This window comes from Zingiber officinale, chromosome 10B (genome assembly GCF_018446385.1).
Source record: "Zingiber officinale cultivar Zhangliang chromosome 10B, Zo_v1.1, whole genome shotgun sequence".
NCBI classification, from domain to species: Eukaryota; Viridiplantae; Streptophyta; class Magnoliopsida; order Zingiberales; family Zingiberaceae; genus Zingiber; species Zingiber officinale.
The window spans coordinates 76,051,098-76,071,186 of record NC_056005.1 but is presented as its reverse complement, the minus strand read 5'-3'; the positions used below and the strand labels follow the sequence as shown (position 1 = coordinate 76,071,186).

Genomic DNA, 20,089 nt, shown 5'->3' with positions numbered 1-20,089 from the left:
CTTATAGTGCAGATAAAGGAAAAGGAAAGCTTGAGTAGGAGGAGGCAGCAGGAGCAGTGTTTGTGTGTGTGCATGACGGAACAATGGAAGGAGATCGGAGAAATTGTTATTGTGGGGAACATGTTAGAACTTGAGTATTTTCTTCTCTCTGATTTACATAAAATATTGTCACTAATTGTTTAGGATGAATTTATCGATTTGGCAGAATTTAGAATAACAAGGAAAAGTGGAAAAGGGGAGAACAAACTCTTTGGTAGAGCAAGGGGTGACCCTCCGCACGGCCCGTGGCATGACCGTGCGGGTTCACACGGCCTTCCACTGCTTGCTCTCGGCCAAGGTGACACGGCCATGTGGAAGCACACAGCCGTGCACTTCTTCCTCTCGGCGAAGGAGACATGGTCGTGTGGAATCACACGGTCGTGCACCTCTTCCTCTCGGCCAAAGCTACACGGTCGTGTGCTTCCACACGGTCGTGTCTCTCTTCCTCTTGACTGAAGTGACACAGTCGTGTGGGTTCACACGGTCGTGCCCCTCCTCTCCTCTGCCAAGGGTCACGACCGTGCGACCCTCACACGGTCGTGCCCTGCGCCAGCCGGGAGTACACTACCTGTCAAGGCCACACAGCCCAGACTCGTTAGAAGCTTTAGACTCCCTTTCGGCTTTGCTTGGCTCCAAGTCATGTCCCACCAGTCGTAACAATTTAGAATAGATCTATAGACGGAGCAACATATAATAGGTAAGAATGCCAAAATTTAGATATTCAGAAAAAGAGTAACGCTTGTCTTGTAAGTTAAGGTTATAAGTAAGGGCGGGCATTACACACCAGCTGAGGGCTCCCATGGCCGACCAGCACTAGCCGCCACTAACCAAGTGCCGGTAGACTAGTCAGAGTTGGAAGAGAGGGGTGAAGACCTTACTTGGACAGAAATTGCCACAACAAAATCTCTTGCACACGCCCTTGCCAAGCAAAATTAGGGCAAAGGGATTGGGTGGGTTACAAACTTAGATTTTTTTATGACAAAAATAAATTCGTCGCAAATATGCAACAAATCTAAATATTCATGGCAAAATTATCTTTTTTAAAAAAAAATAAAAATTTCTGAAGCTAGTTGAGGTACCTAGAGAGCTCAGAATAGTATAAAATTAGTTCTTATAGGTTCCTATAAATCCCTTGATTTTATAAATCTCCTCAAATACTAATTTTACCCAACTAGTGATTTTTTTACCATGAAGTTGTCCAAAAAATATTGATCACATTTAAAAAATTACCAATCTCAATATATTAGATAAAATTAATATTTGAGGGCATCTATATGATCAGAGGAATTATAGAAACTCATAGTAACTGGTTTTATCTCATTCAGAGCTCTCTAGATATTTCAACCGTCTTTAGATATTTCAAAATAAGTGTAATATGTTAAATTACAACTTTTTATAGAAATTTGACTAAGTCTTACGTGCACATAATTGATTAAGCAATTGAAGAAAAAATTTAGTTGGTCAAATTATTTTTTAAGGGCATTTTTAAGATCAGGAGATTTATAGGAACTCATAGGAATTTATTTTATATCATTCCGAGCCCTCTAGGTATGTCAACCGACTTAAAATTTTATCTTTTTTTTTAAAAAAAATATCAAATATGTGATGAATATTTGAATTCGTTGTAGAATCTACAACAAATTTCAAATTTCATTGTAGATTTAGCAATTTTTTATATAAATTTAAAGTTTCTGAAGCCGGTTGAGGTACCTAGAGAGCTTGAAATAATATAAAATTAGTTCTTATGGGTTCCTATAAATTCCTTGATTTTATAAATCTACTCAAATACTAATTTTATCCAACCAATAATTTTTTTTACTATCAAGGTATCTGGAAAATGTTAATAACATTCAAAAAATTATTGATCTCAATATATTAGGTAAAATTAATATTTAAGTACATTTATATGATCAGGAGATTTCTTGGAACCCATAGAAATTGATTTCATCTTATTCTAAGCTCCTTAGATACCTCAACCGACTTTAAAATATCTAAATTTTTATATAATTTTTTTTTCAATTTTTTCTCACTGATATTGTGGTAAATTTATGATTTGTCACAAATTTAGCAACAAATATGGAAGTTTGTTGCTAATTTTCAATGAGTTTGCGACATTATATTTTTTTGCCAATTTATGACGAAAATATTTTTGTTGCAAAATCGGTTGCTTAATTGTAATAATTTATTTTTTTGTCACAAATTAAAGTTGAATATTTTTTGTCGCAAATATTGGCCACTAAATTACATTTTTTTAATGTTGTTTCTTCTAGCATTCTATAGCTTTATATCCCAATTTATGTCAATAGTAGTACCTAATATAAATATATCCTTCGCCTCTTTGATATATAACTACAATGTCCTCTTCGTTTTTGTTGAAATTTGAAATTTTGATTTTTCATAGTTATCATTTTGATGGTAATTATTGTGTTGATTATTGCTTCTTCTTAAGCAGGAGCTTGAATCATCATGTATTCCAAAATTGTTGCTCCTACCATAATTGGATGAACCATGACCTCCTATAGAAACTTAGGATTTGAGATTCTTGATCGGGTTGTTGTGATTGGGAAAAAATAAAACTGCTTGCAAATCTTTCAAAGGTCGTGCTCTTGAGATCTCTTGTTTCCTATATAATAGTACTAAAGCAAAATATTTTTATGGAAGGGAACGAAGGACTTTTTAAACCATCCTAATACCATCCAAAGTTTCACCATTTTGTGCACTTTTTTTCATCTCCAAATTCTCAAACTCTCATCACAAAATAATCTAAAGTCGAACATTTGTAGAATTTTCCAAGCCTATTTTGATGTTTTTTCTTTGCTAATTTTTTCGTATTCCACTTTTTCCATTGCGACTTACATGAACAATTTGATTAAGAGCATCTATCTTCTTCTTTGCAAGGTTACAGTTCAACAATCTAAACATCTCCCAAGCAATTAGTAGTTAATGAGGGCTGTTCTGCTGCGCGCCCCTCCGTGCGCGGCAGTGTCCGAGGTCGGTTACACCATAACCTTCTTCCTTGGACTCCTGCTTCAGTTCCTTCATTTCAAGTGAGACATTTTGATCATCTCCAGTACCTTCATTTCCATTACCATGGCCAAATTGGCCAATACTTTAGTCATCATCTATTCATCTCATCGCTCTAATCTGTGATAATGTCAAACAATGAAAAGCGTCAGTCAACCAATCATTAATTGCCCATATAGAAATTGCCAACACATTATTTATATACATTATATAGTGTGTACAGTCCAAACAAAGCCTATTGTTTTTTCTTAATATGCATATATTATATATGGTCTTCATGGTATCTTTGGAATATACGTCGGCATCTGCTGAATAAAGTATGAGAAAATAAGATCCTCATCTTTGACATATATGGCAGGAGACAAAGCCATCCATGGCAGTAAATCAGCCATGATTTCTTGCCTAGCTCTCTTTTATCGCTTGTTCAGCTGGTAAATCTTGACGCCCATCATTTAGCCAATTGGGCGGAGTGCCAGCAACTTTATATCTTTGAAAGATCGAGTTTGACCTCGCCGAATAAGGACGTGGAAGGAAAAATAAACATGCATATATAGAATCAACGGTAGAGGAATCACAAGTCAACTGTCGAGTCGAGGATTCGTCGACGCCGGCTATGGGGTCGCGGAGCCCCGACGGAGGCGGATGGGGGGAGATCGAGGTGGTGGAGGAGGCCAACGGAGGCGGCGGCGTCGGCGTTCTTCCTGTGACTCCTTCCTCCAGAAACAACAGCGTGGAGGAGGAGGAGCAGGACGTGTACGTGGCGGTGGGGGAGGGGAGCTCGAGCATGGACGCGCTTATGTGGGCGCTGAAGCACGTCGCCCGGCCTTCCGGCATCGTCTACCTCGTGCATGTCTTCCCGGCAGTCCATCACGTTCCCACTCCATGTAAGCCCTTCAGACACCTCTGTTTCCTTCATTCTATCGATATGCTTATACCGATCTGCGTCCCAATTGTGGAGACTCCATTTCTCTAGGATTTTTTACTTTATTTCTTGAATCCAAACTGTTTAGATTGATTGTATCGTAGAGAGCTGATTGGTTGCAGTAATTTGTATACTACCTCTGCACCACGCAGAGACCAATTGAATGGCGATAAGGAAAACAGAGAGCATTCGTTCAGCTATCCTTTTTGTGATCGGACGGGCGAATGAATCTCTATCCTTAAAATATTTTGACAATTCTTTGTGCGACAAGATCAAATCACATCTAGATTTCTTTGTGAAGCCTTTCGTCAGAGATTTGTCTGATCATTCTTGTCGACGAATTAATGGTGGTTACAAAAGGTAGTGACAAATCTATCCTATTCAATGCGTAGTTTAAGGCATGGAAAGTGGACTATGCATCAAAGGAGGTGGATAAATCCAATGAATAGGAATTGTAGGTTAAATTAATGAACAGATGTAGTAGAGATGAGCTAATGAGTTGGAGGGGTGAGCTCAAAAGGCCAAAGGTGTTGGATAATTCAAAGTAGTAAAATGGATTGGATTAGTTGAACGCCAAGTGTGAGTCAAGCAAAATATGGGGAGTAGGTTAACTACATGTGCAAATTAAATAAAAAAAAAGGAGAGTTGAATGAGTTGCAGTAACCTAATGAGTTATGAGGCAAATGTGCTATGAGGGCAGATTGAGCTAGATGACTAAATACAAACATTGCTTTACCAATAAATTTGTTAGCAAAAAGTGTGGCGCTTGTGTGCATATTCGTGTTAAAAGTGGCACAACGGAATAGAATAATAAGCAATGCTAACAAAGGATCTTTATATGGTTTGAACCCTGATTCTACTCTACAACTTGACTATCTATTAAGTGATCAAGTCTGTAACCTCGCTATGAAAAGTCTCCTTGAATAAGACGGAGGAATCTCGTATCGAGAATTTATCTTCTTTGTAAGATAGTACTTTAAGAATAAAAAAGATGGAAGGTGCCTTTTGATACACCTAGTTATTTTTATCTAGGCCACACAAAGCAGGCATATCAGTGTGATTTCCATGCAAAGTTGCTGAGAAAAAACATGCCCAATGGTTATATAAAGAGGCCCTTTTTTATACTATCTTATTGGTATTGATAGGATCTTATTGGTAGTTTAGTCGGCTAACATAACTCTGATCGACTCAAATCATTTTTTTATTCAATTTATAGAATTGGTGTGGCGACTAAAAGGGGAGTTAATAGTCATAATCTAGAATTAAACAATCTTAAACTCAAGAGAAAGGTTTGTGCAATGTTGGTTACGCATCATAAATGTAATATGCAATAATAGAAACAAAAAATGCTAACACAATTGTTTTACATGGTTTAGACTTGTAAGTAGAATCATCCTTCGAATTTCACATCTTTTCTCATTCTCAAAGGCGGAGAAACCTCTCACGGAACTTCTTACAACAAAAACAAACAAATCAAGCTTGTGTAAATAAAACAACAATTACACAAACAATGAGAGCAATTTGAATGTGGAACCCTTTTTCTAATCTATTTCTCAAACCTTTCTGCCATCCTCTTGCCCCTTTATAACCTTCAAGTTTGTTTCAAACAAGCTTCAATTTATTATTTTGCATAATTCTAGTAGACTTATCCTTTTCTAGTTGACTAGTTTTCTGATTGCATAAGCTTTGCCTAATAACAAATACTTTAATCGATTGAACTTAATTCTAGTTTACTGAACTATTTGATCATGTAAGCCAAATAACAACTACAACCTTTCTCAATCAAGTTAATAGTCTTCTTATGACTTATGTAGGGGGCTCAATTGACTACACAATATATTAAACTCACTTTAGTCAACTGCTGTAATTGACTCCCAAATATAATAGAGAGTAATAGATTTGCACAAGGAAGGCCTTCAATTGACTTAGCTTCCTTAGTTGATTACTGTTACATTTAGTTGATTTCACTTCAAACACAATCCTTCTCTTTATGAGCAAAACTTCTTTAGTTGACTCTTTATTTAACTCATCATATCAGTCAACTACCGATATCAAATTGTAGTCTACTTGATCATTAACTATAATTAAACTATGGTTGAGTTCTCACCTAAATTAGAATTTCTCAAAACCCAAAACATAGGTTACTTGAATACTCTAGTAACTCACTTAGAGTTTACTTGCTAAGAGATCTCACCTTCAAGTCTTCCTTTCTAACATACGTTTTTTTTTGAAAAAAACGACTTCATATTTTTGAACATTGACGTAAGGTTAGAAAATGTTCAAAAACTTAATGTTTCAATCCAACTTTGCATCAAGTATTCTTAGTAAACTTTTCAATCAATAAATAGATATAATCAAAATTTTCAAAGAAACTTTTCATTAAATATTAAGAAAAGAATTTCTAATCATAATTATGTGAACTGTAAGTATGTACATAGATTGTACATAGCCTCCCCATGAATGGTCATTTTCATAATGTTTATATCTTGATGTGGCTTGGTTCAACTAGATGCATCCTCACATACACTTTGACCAAAACTTATCATTCTACCATTCACTTGTCTCATGTGTCAATACACAAATCAAATGGCTCCACTACAAAAAAAAAAAAGTATGACAATTATCAGTTGCTAAATACACTTAGCAACTGATATTTCCAATCCCAAAGATATTGGTCACCAACGAGTTTAATTTCCATCGCTAATTAGTGATGGATATTAAATTGTGTCACTAAACTTTAGCGATGGAACTAAACTTTCGTCGCTAAAGTTAGCGACGGAAATTATTTTTCAGTCGCTAAATAGCGATGGGAAAATTATTTTCCATCACTAAGAGTGAACTTAGCGATGGAAATTAAATTTTCATCACTAATTTACGATAAAAATTCATCAGAACCTCCCATATTTAGTAAATTTTATCCAGTTTACATTCAATACATTACACAATTCACATTTACGTTCAAATTGATTCAAAAAATACATTCAATACATTACATTAAACACATCAAATTCAAATATCCATTACATTCAACATTCACAAATAGTATCTACAAACAAACCACACATCCACTCAAATATCAACAAACAAACAAACAAATAGCATTCAACATTCACAAAACAATATTCATTAAATACATTCTAAAATCATACATGGTTCATATATAGTTAAAATAGATTACATCCACTCAAATATCAACAAGCATGATCCAACATCAACACATCTCATCATCTCATTAGTAGTTATCCTACGGTAAGGATAATACATGGTTCAAACTAAACTACATATGTAAGTTAAAACTACTTATCAGAAATGTAAAAATAATTGAATACTATTTTAATAATATGCTTTAAACAAATACATACCTTAAATATAAAATATAGTACCAAATCCAGTTCTTCATGTGTTATTCTTTTATCTACATTGTTCCTAAAAAATATTTAATTTAATTAGAGATGAAAATATATAAGTATCAATTTTATAAAACTATTTTTTTATGTATTACGAGTGAATAAAAAAATTAAGTTGAAGGTCAACTCACCTCAAAAGCACTATTGTTATTATGAGCTACTTATTAGGAGCATTCAGATCATGAGTCTCCTGGGAGTCAAAGCTATATGATGTTTGAAATCTAGAAGGACTCATTAATGGAAAGTGATCTATGAGTTCTTATATTTTCTTCTCTAGTATGCCCTTGAACCGCTCTTCCATCACCTGCTGACTACTGACCCAAAACTCCTCTAATGTCGTGACCCGATTTTTCAATTTTTGATTTTCTTGCTCTAACATTTCCCCTCAAAAAGGTGAAGAACTGGGATGACCCCAGACCCTAGGAGTCATAACACGTTCATATGAAACTTTTGCCTAGGAGCCAAGATTGTAAATAGACTTCTTTTTTCCTTCCACTGACAATGTCATAATATATCTTATCTAATGCATTGTCTGATGGAGTTTGTAATTCCTCTCTTTCTATAGCAGGCTGAGAAGCCTGAGCAACTCAATCAATGATTTGATGCTATGTAAAAAAAATATTATTAATATATAATATACAACTAATAAAGGTAGTAATTGTTACAAGTGAGTTGTAATTAAGTTTATAAACTTATGTCTATGGTCTTAGACCAAGCATCCACAAAAGTGTCATTCTTTTTTTGTGGGTATTGTGAAATACCTCCTAACAAGTGGGAAGTCTCTGTAAAGTATCAGTTTGCATACACAAATTTTTTTATAAAATAAAACAAGTTCATTAATAAATATATGTATTATAATATAACTTTATAGTAAACTTACCAAGTTTATTGCATAGTCTACAATAGATTTTAATCCAACCGTATGCTCTATGGATCCGGTGGTTGAGCCAGCCACCTCAGTATTTCTATTATTTCTTGCAGTCAATAAATTGTGCCACCATTTTTCTGTAGCCCAAGTGATCGTCAATGCACCCCAAATCTCCACTGGTACAAGGGAGGACTTTGTTCCCTTCATTCTTCACTTGTATAATAAGTTCTTGTATAATTTGGCACAATAAATGTTCGAAGTTTTTTAAAATTTTACTTTGTGTTCTAGTTCCCAAATATAATGTTTCTGCAACAATATCGAGAAAAATAGTATAAAAAAATTATATTATACAATATCAATAATACTTAAATTACTTTTTCTCCATAATAAAATTCTTTAGTAATTTGGTCTACATGCCTCCATGTAATACTAGAAGCACACTAATGTTGTCTAAATTTCTTACTGATATAAGCAACTAAACTATGACCATTGAGAGTAAAATTGCATGGAAAAGACTTCCCTTATACAAAACAATCATACGATGAATTTTAATTACTAATAACATCAATATTTACCAAAATCTTAAAACAATCTGGCCACGAGCTACTACTACATTATCTGATATGACTCTATCTATAAAATAATATTACAACACATACATATGCCAAATAATATTCAAACTAGAACAATAATATATTAAATGGTAGAACTAAAAATATTTAAATGTAAAAAATAATCACCTCAGAATAATTGAATTATCAAAAATAATTTTTAAGTTTCAACAAAGAACATCATAATATAAATCATCAAGTCAATCTAAATTATTAACATTAATAATTTGTAAGTCTTTATTGCTAGACTCTACTACATCAAGCACTTCACTACTGAATATCTCTCCATCATCTATTTCCTCATAAGTGACATTGACATCTAGATTTAATTTGTGTATCAATTGAATGTATCTTCACTTTCTCATTTTGAAACGCATCATGATTTTGGGTCATGATGGAGTTCAGCATTTTTATGGTCAAGTGAGGCTTCATTCAACAAACTACTAACCATTTACTAGATCTTCTTCTCTTTGTCGGGTATTCAAGATAGAATACTTGGCCAACTTGTATTGCAAAATAGAAGGGTTCAAACTTATTGAATCTTTTGTCTACATGAACCTCAACTAAATTATAATTTAAATGTGTCTTGGTCCTTATTCTTGGAGTTAGATCATACTATGAATATTTGAATAATACACACCTTTTTATAGGTAAGAAGGATATTCAACCCCAATGATTTTGTCAAGTCTAGCATAGTAATCAAATTTAGTATTAGTTTTGTTGATAGATCATTTTATGCAAACACCTAAATTATAGGTAAGTAAGTGTATGTGATTCACATTGTACCATGTGAAATTTGAATCCATTGACATAGAAACTAGAGTTGATTCTTATGTTACAAAGAGGTCCTAATGCAAGATCCATTATTCTTCGATCTTACACATTTGAGAGTCTACAGTCATTCACCTAGAAAAGTAGTTATGATATAAATTATCGATTATATAATACACGAAGAAAATAATTCAGTCTCTAACTTATATAGATTTTAAACCAGAATGTAAATTTTGTCTCTAATTTGTTCTCAACCTAACTTGCACTTATTGATATATTTTGTAGTTGTTCATATAAGCTATCAAGGAAGGTAATTTTAAGACATATGGTTTAACAATCAAACATAAGAGAATAAATGTTGAATATAAAAGTTAACTCACTTTATGTAGAGTTTAACCTCATCACAATTTAGGAGTATGTATGTTCTTGATGCATGATATTCCTCTAGATTTAACCATCTACCAATAGCTGCACCCATTAACTTACTAGAAAACTTGAAAATATAAAACATCTCTCGGTCTATCAATTGAGTATCATCAAAATTCTGAGGGCACTTGCAATGTCTAGTTTTCACATTATCAGTAAAATAATGTAAATAGAAAGAAGATGCTTCTTCAACTAGATAAGTATTACATATTGACCTCTCAACTCTTGCTTTGTTACAAGTATTATTCTTTAATCTCCTTAAAAAATATTCAAATGGGTACATTCATTTGTACTGCATAGGACCAGCTAGTCATGCCTCATAGGTAAATAAACTGATAAATGTTTCATCGAATCAAAACAACTGAGTGAGAATATGCACTCAAGTTTACATAATATTAGAGGTATTTCTATTTCTAACTGAAACATTTTCCCTGTCATAATAACTCTCGATGTTCAATCTCTAAAAAATAGATTCAATTCTGTAAGTTTTTGCCAAACATATTAGAAAGTAGGTCATGAAAAGCTATTGAAATAAGTCTTTACATGAACATATGACAGTCATGACTCTTTATTCTAAACATTTTTAATTTGTTCATATCCACACATTAAGCCATTTTTTAGGCATATCCATTAGAGAATTTGATTTCTTTTAATACATAAAACTTCCTTGCTTTCTTTGTCCAATGTATACCAAGCCTTTGGAAATTTATTGATTGTTTCATTTTGATGCAACTCAGGTTTGCTAACTAATTATATCAAATTCTCATGTGATTTTTCTATGTCTTTAGTTTTTCCAGGAACATTCATCACAGTATTGAAGATATTATTGAAAAAAATTCTCAACATTCATCACATTTAAATTATGTTGAATAAGTAAATACTTCAAATATGGCAACTCCCAAAATATGCTTCTTTTTTTCTAACCACACTTGCACACCTTAACAATGTATTTATCTAATTTATCAGAATTAGTTTGAGTTATCTATACAATTCATAGTTATCTATTTCCTCAATGATTTCTTCACATGATTAATGGTGAAAGTTTTTTGATCATTTTATTCTTGATGAAATCTTTCTTATTTTTCCTAAGAGGATGCTCAATTGATAAAAGTTTATTATAATTATCAAACCAAGATAAATTTCCACTACAAGGTAATGAAATTGTATCATAATCTATCAAACAATGTGGATATGCTAATTTACCAGTGGTTGCTCCATCCTGATAATATTAAGTATTTTGGAAAATCACTAATCATCTATAATAAAGTAGCATGTAGGGTAAAATTAGTTTTACTTGTGAGATCATAATTCTTTGACCTTACATTCCATAATTTATTCAGCTTGATAATCAAATGTTGTAAAAAAATATCTATCTTCTCTATCGAATTCTTTGGACCTAGAATTTGAATTCATCTTTCATACACATCCATGATAGTAAATTATATGGTGTTAAAATGTTTGGCCAAGATGAATATTGTAGTTTGACCAAATGGATAAAATCCATTTGCTGAAATTTCTAATCTTACATTACGTGGTTCTATTGAAAAGGGGAAAATATTGCATCAAGATATTTTCATGCGGGTGAGTTAAAGGGATGACATATTATATCTCTTTCATTGCATGATCATGATGCCACCTCATGTGGCTTGCTATTATGGAAGATGCATACTAGCGTTGCAGTTTAACAGTTAATGGAAAGTAATATATAGCTTTCCATGGTAAATTCTTCTTCTTCCCTGATATATGACTATACTATTTATAGCGAGGGTGATTACACATTCTTCATTCCAAAATAGCATGCAGTTTATTTATAAAATAATTAAAATTTTCCTATAGGCAAACCTAAGCTCCTAACTAATTTCTTTATATTGTAGAAGCTATTAGTTGTTGTGTTATCAGCATGAAGCAACTCTAATATCAATTAACAAATGTCATCATAATATCGTTATGAGAAACAATGTTCTACCTTCATGTTCAATAGCTTTACAATGACTAATAGTTGGGAATGACCAGAATGAATTTCTTCCCATGCTTCTCTTTCACTAGCCTTTAACATGTCACATAATTTCTGAACTTCAGGTATTGGTATTTCATTTATATTAAATAATCAATTGCATTTATCACATCGTAAATCATTGATTGCATTTCATTATCATTCATTGATGATTCCTCTCGTGAAAATGAAGGGATTGATAACTAGAGTTGTTAATTTATGTTGGGCCCGTCGGTTTGGCCCGTCCTGCCCAACAATTTAAGTGGATTGGGTTAAAATTTTATAAACCCAAGCCTGCTGAGGGCAAACCCGCCTAGTCCCATGACCCACGCGGGTCTGCTCATGACAGGCTTGGATTGGTCCGCGGGTTGAAACACACATGTAAGTTAAGTTTTATGTTAATTTATTATCTTTCTTTGTTATAATTTTGAAATAAAAAAATATTTTTATCAAATATGTGTACTCATTTGTGTCAATTTACATTTAAAATATCTATTTTTTGGATATATTTTATTGATAGAATTTTTTCGAAGTAAAACATTAAAGATATAAAACTTTTTTAAATTTTTTAGAAATTTTTATGGGTTCGTGGGTTGGCCTGCCTAACCCGCAACTTGCCTTTGATTGAGTTAGGTTGGAGATCGAAAAAGGGTTTAACCCTAATCTTGATCCCAAAATACTGATGGAAATTAAAATCTGTCACTAAAATAGAGATAAAAATTATATTCTATTGCTATTGAGAGACTAGAAATAAATTTCATCCCCATAATAGTGCTGAAATCTATTTTCCGTCACTAATTAGTGAAGGAAATTAAATTCTATCGCTAAATTAGAGATAAAAATTAAATTTTATCGCTAAATTAGCTACGAATTTTAACTTTTGTTACTAATTCCGCCTAAATCTGGTATTTGTTCTATTGCTCTATGTTGGTAGTGAGATGAGATTGAATTTTTGTCTTGTATATGTGATCATACAAGTTTAAACAAGATAAAATCAATTAAGCATACAACAACTATAAATATGTTTAAATGATCAAATAGTATTCAAGTCATGAATACAAATTTAAGTAACATGTCAACTAATAAAATGTGAATTTAACTAAGTTGGCACACTAAAAATATTTCTAAAATAAAAAATAATATATGTGCATTCTAAAATTTTTCTTTATGTATGATGTACCAACAATTAAAATTGAGTTAACTACTCTTCCAAACTTGCTGGTACTTTCTAAACCCGTTTATTGTGAAAATAATAAATTCTTTAGGATCCAAAACTTATTAGTCTCAAATGGGTTTACTAGACATTCACTAGAGATAACCTCACTTGATACATTTCTAACATCTCTAGTCCTAAAGAGCATATATGAATTTGCATTGTATTTAAACTAAACACTATTATATATGGTATATTGGCCTTAGATATTGACTTGTGACCTAAATCACTTTTGTCATATGTCTCCTTTTACTTCCCAAAATCTTTGACTTTATGACAAGAGGGAATGGCTTCCTTGAATTTTCTTTGATTCTTCCCTTGGGTGCTTCTTTGATCCTTTCCATCTTCATTTAAGGATAACTATTCTTGTAATGTCCTTTTTCCCTACAATCAAAGTACATAATATGATCTTTAAATTTAGATTTACCTTCCATAATTGAGGTTATGGGACTTGAAGGAATTATGATGCTTTCTTCTTTAAAAGGATTGGTTGAGATTGAAGGTTCATTGCTTTCAATCTGTAAGGAATTAGGGTGCTAAACATGCGAAAGCACAGTGGAAAACATCTAGTTCCTCTAGAAGATTCATGTGAAAGGAAACCATATACTAAGATTTACAAGAGAGAGAGTTATACCTTTGTTGCGTGCCATTTGCAATCCCGACAGCAATGTTTCTTTAGATGTGGATCTTAGTGCGATCAAGTGGTTGCGCCTCTATGATATCCACATGAACAAGCCTCATTTGTCTTACAAACTCACAAAGTGGAGAATGAAACAAACAAAGGTTGTGGTAGCAACCCTTCTTAAAAGTTCCGGCCAAGTGAAAGAGAGGAGGAAGAAGAAGAGCAAGAACACCAAAAACTCATCATCAAATGAATTCAAAAACCCCTTTTTATAGATTCATGAAATTGCCTCATGCCTTAATGTCAATTTCCTTAATTGACATTAATATTTGTCTTCATCCAATGAATCCAATGCATGAGCAATTCAAATTGTTAACTCTTCATCCAATGCATCCAATGCATGAGTAATTCAAGTTGTACACTCCTCTTTCTTCATGAATTCAAATTCATAAAATCACTTAATGAGTCCAACTCATTAATCATCAATCCAATTGACTCAATGAGTCTAATTCAAATTGGACTCAATCCAATAGTTAGATCCAATTGAGTCTAACTCAATGAGTCTAATTTGAATTAGATTTAATCCAATGATCTATCATATGAATCTATCTCCATTGACTTGTTCTTTATGTGTGACCCAATAGGTTCTCATAACGTTGGCAATGTATCCAAATCAACATATAGATATATAAGTAATGAGTGACATCTAGCAAGGCATCATTGCTACTCAAGTGACGAGAATGTCGAGATCCGATTTAACCTTTCCATGGCTATTGTCTTGTATGACTTATCCTTCCATCCTTGATATCTAGATTGATCAATGAGGCATAGTCCGTGTCATCCTCTTATCAATCTTTGTATTTTTTGATCTCTAAGTAGACATACTCAATCAAATAAGCTCAATATCATATATTGACTCATTTAAGCATGACTATGCATTCTTGTGTCCTACTAATCAAGAGACCCATAGATATCGCTTCCATTATATGGAAGGAAAAGATCCCATCTACATCACTCACATCCCTCTGCATAACTTATTGCATACAGTGATCAACGTTATGGTCCACCCTGTTATGGGTGACGTTTATCGATACCAAAGTATACAACTCTTTATGTAGGGAACCATAGTGATTTCAAGTCTAAGGATTATTCATACTAATAGTCACATGAGAATTTTATGGCGTTCATATAACGATGCATGAAGCATTCTCATAGCAGGTCATTCAGTATATATTCTCTAATATATACTCATGTATCAACCTAATATCTTATATTCATGACTTGTGAGATTAAGTCATCCGTTGACCTATATGCTAGTCTTAATGTATTAATATTGTCCTTGCATATTAATGCTTGACTAGGAATAGTTAAGAGTAGTGTTCTATGTATATCTACAATATCTTACTATCAATTCAACCCATTGATATGTTGTAGATTAGAACCTCCCACTCTAGGACATTATTATACTTATTCATTTGGCACTAAATTGAAGTAAATATAATAACCAACTTTGCCTTTATTAATAATAAAATATGATACAAAAATAGCCCTTTACAATCATCTTATAATTGGTACTAGGGCTAATACTAATAATCTCCTGCTAGTACAAGTGATCTCATTAATTAAAGACTCCATTATACTTTTTAGTAGGAATGCTACCAAGAGATCAAGTGAGCCAAGCACAAGTGAACACTTACTTGGATCAAGAAAGAGTCAAACGACGAGACATGCTGCAAAAGTTTCTAGCCGAATGCCAAAAGTCCAGGGTAAATTATTTTGAGTGTAGTTGATCAAAGTTAGGGAAAAGATTAATACCAAATTCCTATCTTTTTTCAATGTACATTATGATCAGATGAACTTTGACACTCATCTCATTGAGAGTGACCAAATTGTGAAGGCCGTTGCTGAACTCATTGAGGTTCTCCACATCAAAAGGTTGATTGTTGGGGTCAACAAATCCAACTTACGGTGAAGTACATAACTGTGTATATATATGCCCAAGTCAAAAGAAAATCTCTCACTGTTGTTGCATGCATTATCTATATACGTTCAGGAAGATGAAGAAAGCAAGCTGTAAAGCAGTACAGATACAGAAAAGTGCAGCTCAGTACTGCGAGGTGAAGATCATATGCGAGGGAAGAGAAGTCAGAGATCCTGAGCAATCTACAGTTATTTCCCCGGCTGCTGAATCCCTCAGCCATGATAAGAACAGTACTGATGGAAAGAGAACTAAGGACGAGGTAAGTGAAGCAAAGCAAGGTGCAGTTTCTTGTAGTTGTTTTTCTGTAAAGTTGTTGTGAGTTCAAGTGGAGTGTGGAGAAAAGACTGTTATTTTCTGTTTGATCTTTTCATTCCAATCACTATTTCTTCACATTTTTATGTATGATCAAGTTAAGTCCTCATGGGTTAATAAGATTTTTTTTTATAATCGGTGTCAGTTAACCTTGAAGGTAAAAATCTTCTCTTTTTATAATAAATTTGACTTTTCATAGTACATTATAAACGGCGGTTAGGGCACACAATTACTAATAATTTTTATGACACATTCAATCAAGTGTGCTATAAATATTATTATTAAAATTTAATATTAACGATTTATAAAGGGTGCTTTTAATATTATTGTACTTACATAATAAAATATGCGACGTCAATAAATATTTTTTACGACATGCAAAAAAAATAGATGCTATTAATAGTGTTTAAAAATTTAAGAATTTTTAAATCTCTAAACCCTCTATACACCTTTCGTTGAATACTTTCCGCCAAAACTATCTTGTTGAATACCAAAACCCTCCACTAACCTCTCCCCCGAAATCTTTCAGTGGCAAACCCTAAACTCCTTCTCCGCCGAACATCTCCACCCAACCTCTCCGGTGAACCCCTCTCCACTAAACATCTCCACCCAACCCCACTTCGGCGAACTCCTCTCCACAAACCTATCCACTAAAGCCCTCTCTATCGAATCCTTCTTCATTGTGTTAGCATAACATATATCTTCAGGAATATGAATATGCATACGTAAATTAAGTTTAACATATTACTATTACAAAAAAAAAAAATACTTTTTGTGATAAATTTGGCGATGAATTTTTAAAATAAATTTGTTGCAAAAATTATTTGCGACGAAATTGGCGATGAATATTTTTCGTCGTAGAAAACTCGTCCCAAAATATTTGCGATGACAAAATAAAATTTGTTGCCAATTTTGTGACGAAAATAAAATCCGTCGTAAAATTTGTTACAAATATCGTAAACTTTTGAAGTGCATATTTGTGACAAAAATATGATTCGTTGCAGATTTTGCAATGAATTATTATATTCGTTGCTGATTTTTGTGAGGAAAATAATAAGTCGTCGCAAATTTTGTGACGAATATTTTGATTTTCAACAAATTTTGATTTTTGCAATGATTTTCAAAGTCGTCATAGAATTCGTCGCAAAATCTACGATAAACATAAAAGTTCGTTTCAAATTCTGCGACAACTTTCCAGATTCGTCGCAGAATCTGTGACGAATTTGGAAATTTGTTGCAAAAATCTACGATGCATCTAATAATTTGTCGCAAATTCTGTGATGAATTTTCATACTCGCCGCAGAATCTTCTAGTATTTATCCGGCAAATTATGATAGTTTTGCGATGAAATATTTTTGTCGCAAAATTTATCGTAAATCTGCAACAAATTTGCAGATTTGTTGCCGATTCTGCGATGAATATGAAGATTTGTCACAGAATCTAGCATTGTTTTTTCGATATATTACGATAGATTTGCAACGAAAATATTTTCGACACAAAATGTATCGCAAAACGTAATAAATACTATTCAAAATTTTATTATTTCTGTATTTAAGCTGATTAATACACGAATATGTATCCAATAAATGCACATCCTAACTAACACATCATATCTAACAATAAAACTATACGTAAACCAAATCACAGTTTATATACATCAAATTCAAATATTACAAAATATCCATAAAATCCAAACATTCGATTCATCAAAATGCAAACCTCATATAATATCTTTACAATCCAAATAGATTATACATCAAAATACAAACATCACAACAGATCTAATATCCATACAATCCAAACATCATAAAAAGTTTTAAACCATCCATACATCAACAAATTTCCAAACATCACTAAATCTTCTCCATCTTCTTCTAATATCCTTATTTTCCTGCATCAAAATTAAAATATAAACAATATCAATGATTGCAATAAAAAAATTACTATATATGAACAAAAAAATAATTTTTACTTACTCCGACATTGATTTTTATTGTGTTTGACCAATCTTATTTCAAAAAAAATTAACAGTATTAATTAAAAAATAAACGCTTATAATCAAATAACTAATGTTCAAAAATAGTAATTATGAGATAAAAAAATTCATAAAAAAAAATCCATCACCACCGTCATCGCCATCATCGCCAATATGTATCAAGCGCACATACACACAAAATAAATAACATGAAATTGTATACTAATGCTATCATTATTAATTAAAATCAGGGGTGTAGGTATACCAAACAGAGGCCGACAAAGACGTCAAGTGCCTCTCAAACACATCTAATATACACCTGCAGAAACAATATACACAGTCAATTATATAGGTCGAAAAACGCAAATAAGCTCGCTATAAACGAGATTAAAAGGTTGGTTTAGCCAATAAGTCTTAGTCGTCTTGGCCATGGCAAGGGCAGCCGTACGGGTTGGCCAAGGGCATCAAGGGCCAGTCGTTGTCGGGCCAGTCGTGGCCGGTCAGGGCCAGCCACTAGCGGCCAGGGCCAACCACTGGTGGCTAGGGCCAGGCTGGTGGGTAGGGCCTGGCGCTAGCGGCCAAGGTCTGCAGCGGCCAACCATGGCCAACTACGGCCTCCCGCGACCGGCCAGGAGCAGGCGTTGCCTCGCGCGATCGGCAATGGCTAGACTATGCCTCGCAAGACTGACCATGGCCAAGCTCTACCTAATGTGTTCGGCACGTCTTCATCTTATTTTTTTTCTTCAAAGTCTTAAATTGCTTCTTCACAAACTATGCCCATCAACATAAAAGAAATTGAATTAATGATTTAAATCAAGATCTAGTCTTTATAAAAGACTTTAGTATATGTAATACAGGAAAGACTCTAGACATTAGAGTCAAATGGCTGGTAAACATCCATGGTCATGAGTTTACTTTACATGCCTTTTTAGATAGTGGAGCCACTAACTCTACAATAGATGAAAATACATTTCTTTCAGTCTTGCCAAAAACCTTTAAAAAAATAGCATCACAATCATTACTTTCCACACAATTTGTTGGTCAACAATAAGCTTATACACAATTTGTCGCTAATGTTCATATCATGTTTTATGACAACTATGGAAAAATAGCACACCGCTCCTACTCTCTATACTTTAGATTAAACCATTATTACATCTTAATATTCACTTAATCTTAGGCTTAAATTCCTTTTAGCACCAGATAGAGCATTCCTTCTATTAAGGATTATGCTCTTTTTTTTTTCCTTACCTATAGTCTCAGACTATCCATCTATTGTCCATCCTTTAACCACCAAACCACAAATAGAAACCATGTCACCTAATACCATGGATAATACTTCATCTTATCAATGTTCTCCTAAAAATGCCTGTAAATAGGCAAGTAAGCCAACACAATCTAGTATTAGCCAAACTTGTATCATAGCTCTTTCTGATTATCAAGATCAGGAAAGCTAGCCTTACTTAGCTAGTCAAGCCCTATATCTGATCTTGATGACACCGGGATTCCATCTGATTTAATACTCTAAAATAGTTGTTTCAAATAATAAACACTCATAAACTAGATTTAGACTTCTTCATTTCTAAACTAGATTTAGACTTCTTCATTTCTAAACTAGATTTAGACTTCTTCATTTCTAGACTAGATTTAGACTTCTTCATTTCTAAACTAGATTTAGACTTCTTCATTTCTAAACTAGATTTAGACTTCTTCATTTCTAGACTAGATAGACTAGAAATTATTGGAGACAAACCTACTAAATATTGGGACCAAGATAAAGTGTACTGTAAACTATCAATAATTAATCCAGATCTCGCAATCAAAGCCCAAGACTTAAGGTATATAAATTGGGAATCTGAAAAATGTAAAATGTATATCAATCAACTATTAAATTTAGGAGTCATTCAAAGATCCACATTTAAGTC

At 33.1% G+C, this 20,089-nt stretch overlaps 1 protein-coding gene across 2 annotated transcripts; it reads left to right on the top strand.

Moving 5' to 3' along the window:
- Positions 1-3,398: 3,398 nt before the first annotated feature.
- LOC122028730 (U-box domain-containing protein 35-like) lies at positions 3,399-16,302 on the top strand. 2 transcript variants are annotated; one of them, XM_042587595.1, is made up of 4 exons: positions 3,399-3,947; positions 15,544-15,662; positions 15,794-15,864; positions 15,950-16,302. In XM_042587595.1, exons 1-4 carry the CDS (start codon positions 3,677-3,679, stop codon positions 16,194-16,196), a joined length of 708 nt encoding a protein of 235 aa, XP_042443529.1. In that variant the 5' UTR covers positions 3,399-3,676; the 3' UTR covers positions 16,197-16,302. The 2 variants fall into 2 exon arrangements, with proteins under 2 accessions (XP_042443529.1, XP_042443528.1); XM_042587594.1 differs by having other exon boundaries at positions 3,405-3,947; positions 15,749-15,864.
- The last annotated feature ends 3,787 nt before the right edge of the window (positions 16,303-20,089 follow it).

What these genes read in the sequence shown, in the direction of transcription:
- LOC122028730 (XM_042587594.1), top strand. Translation starts at nt 3,677, where the DNA reads ATGGGGTCGCGGAGCCCCGACGGAGGCGGATGGGGGGAGATCGAGGTG. An exon ending in CCATCACGTTCCCACTCCAT is followed by an intron (nt 3,948 to 15,543) that starts GTAAGCCCTTCA and finishes TATACTTTTTAG; the next exon opens with TAGGAATGCTACCAAGAGAT. An exon ending in CCGAATGCCAAAAGTCCAGG is followed by an intron (nt 15,663 to 15,748) that starts GTAAATTATTTT and finishes CATTATGATCAG; the next exon opens with ATGAACTTTGACACTCATCT.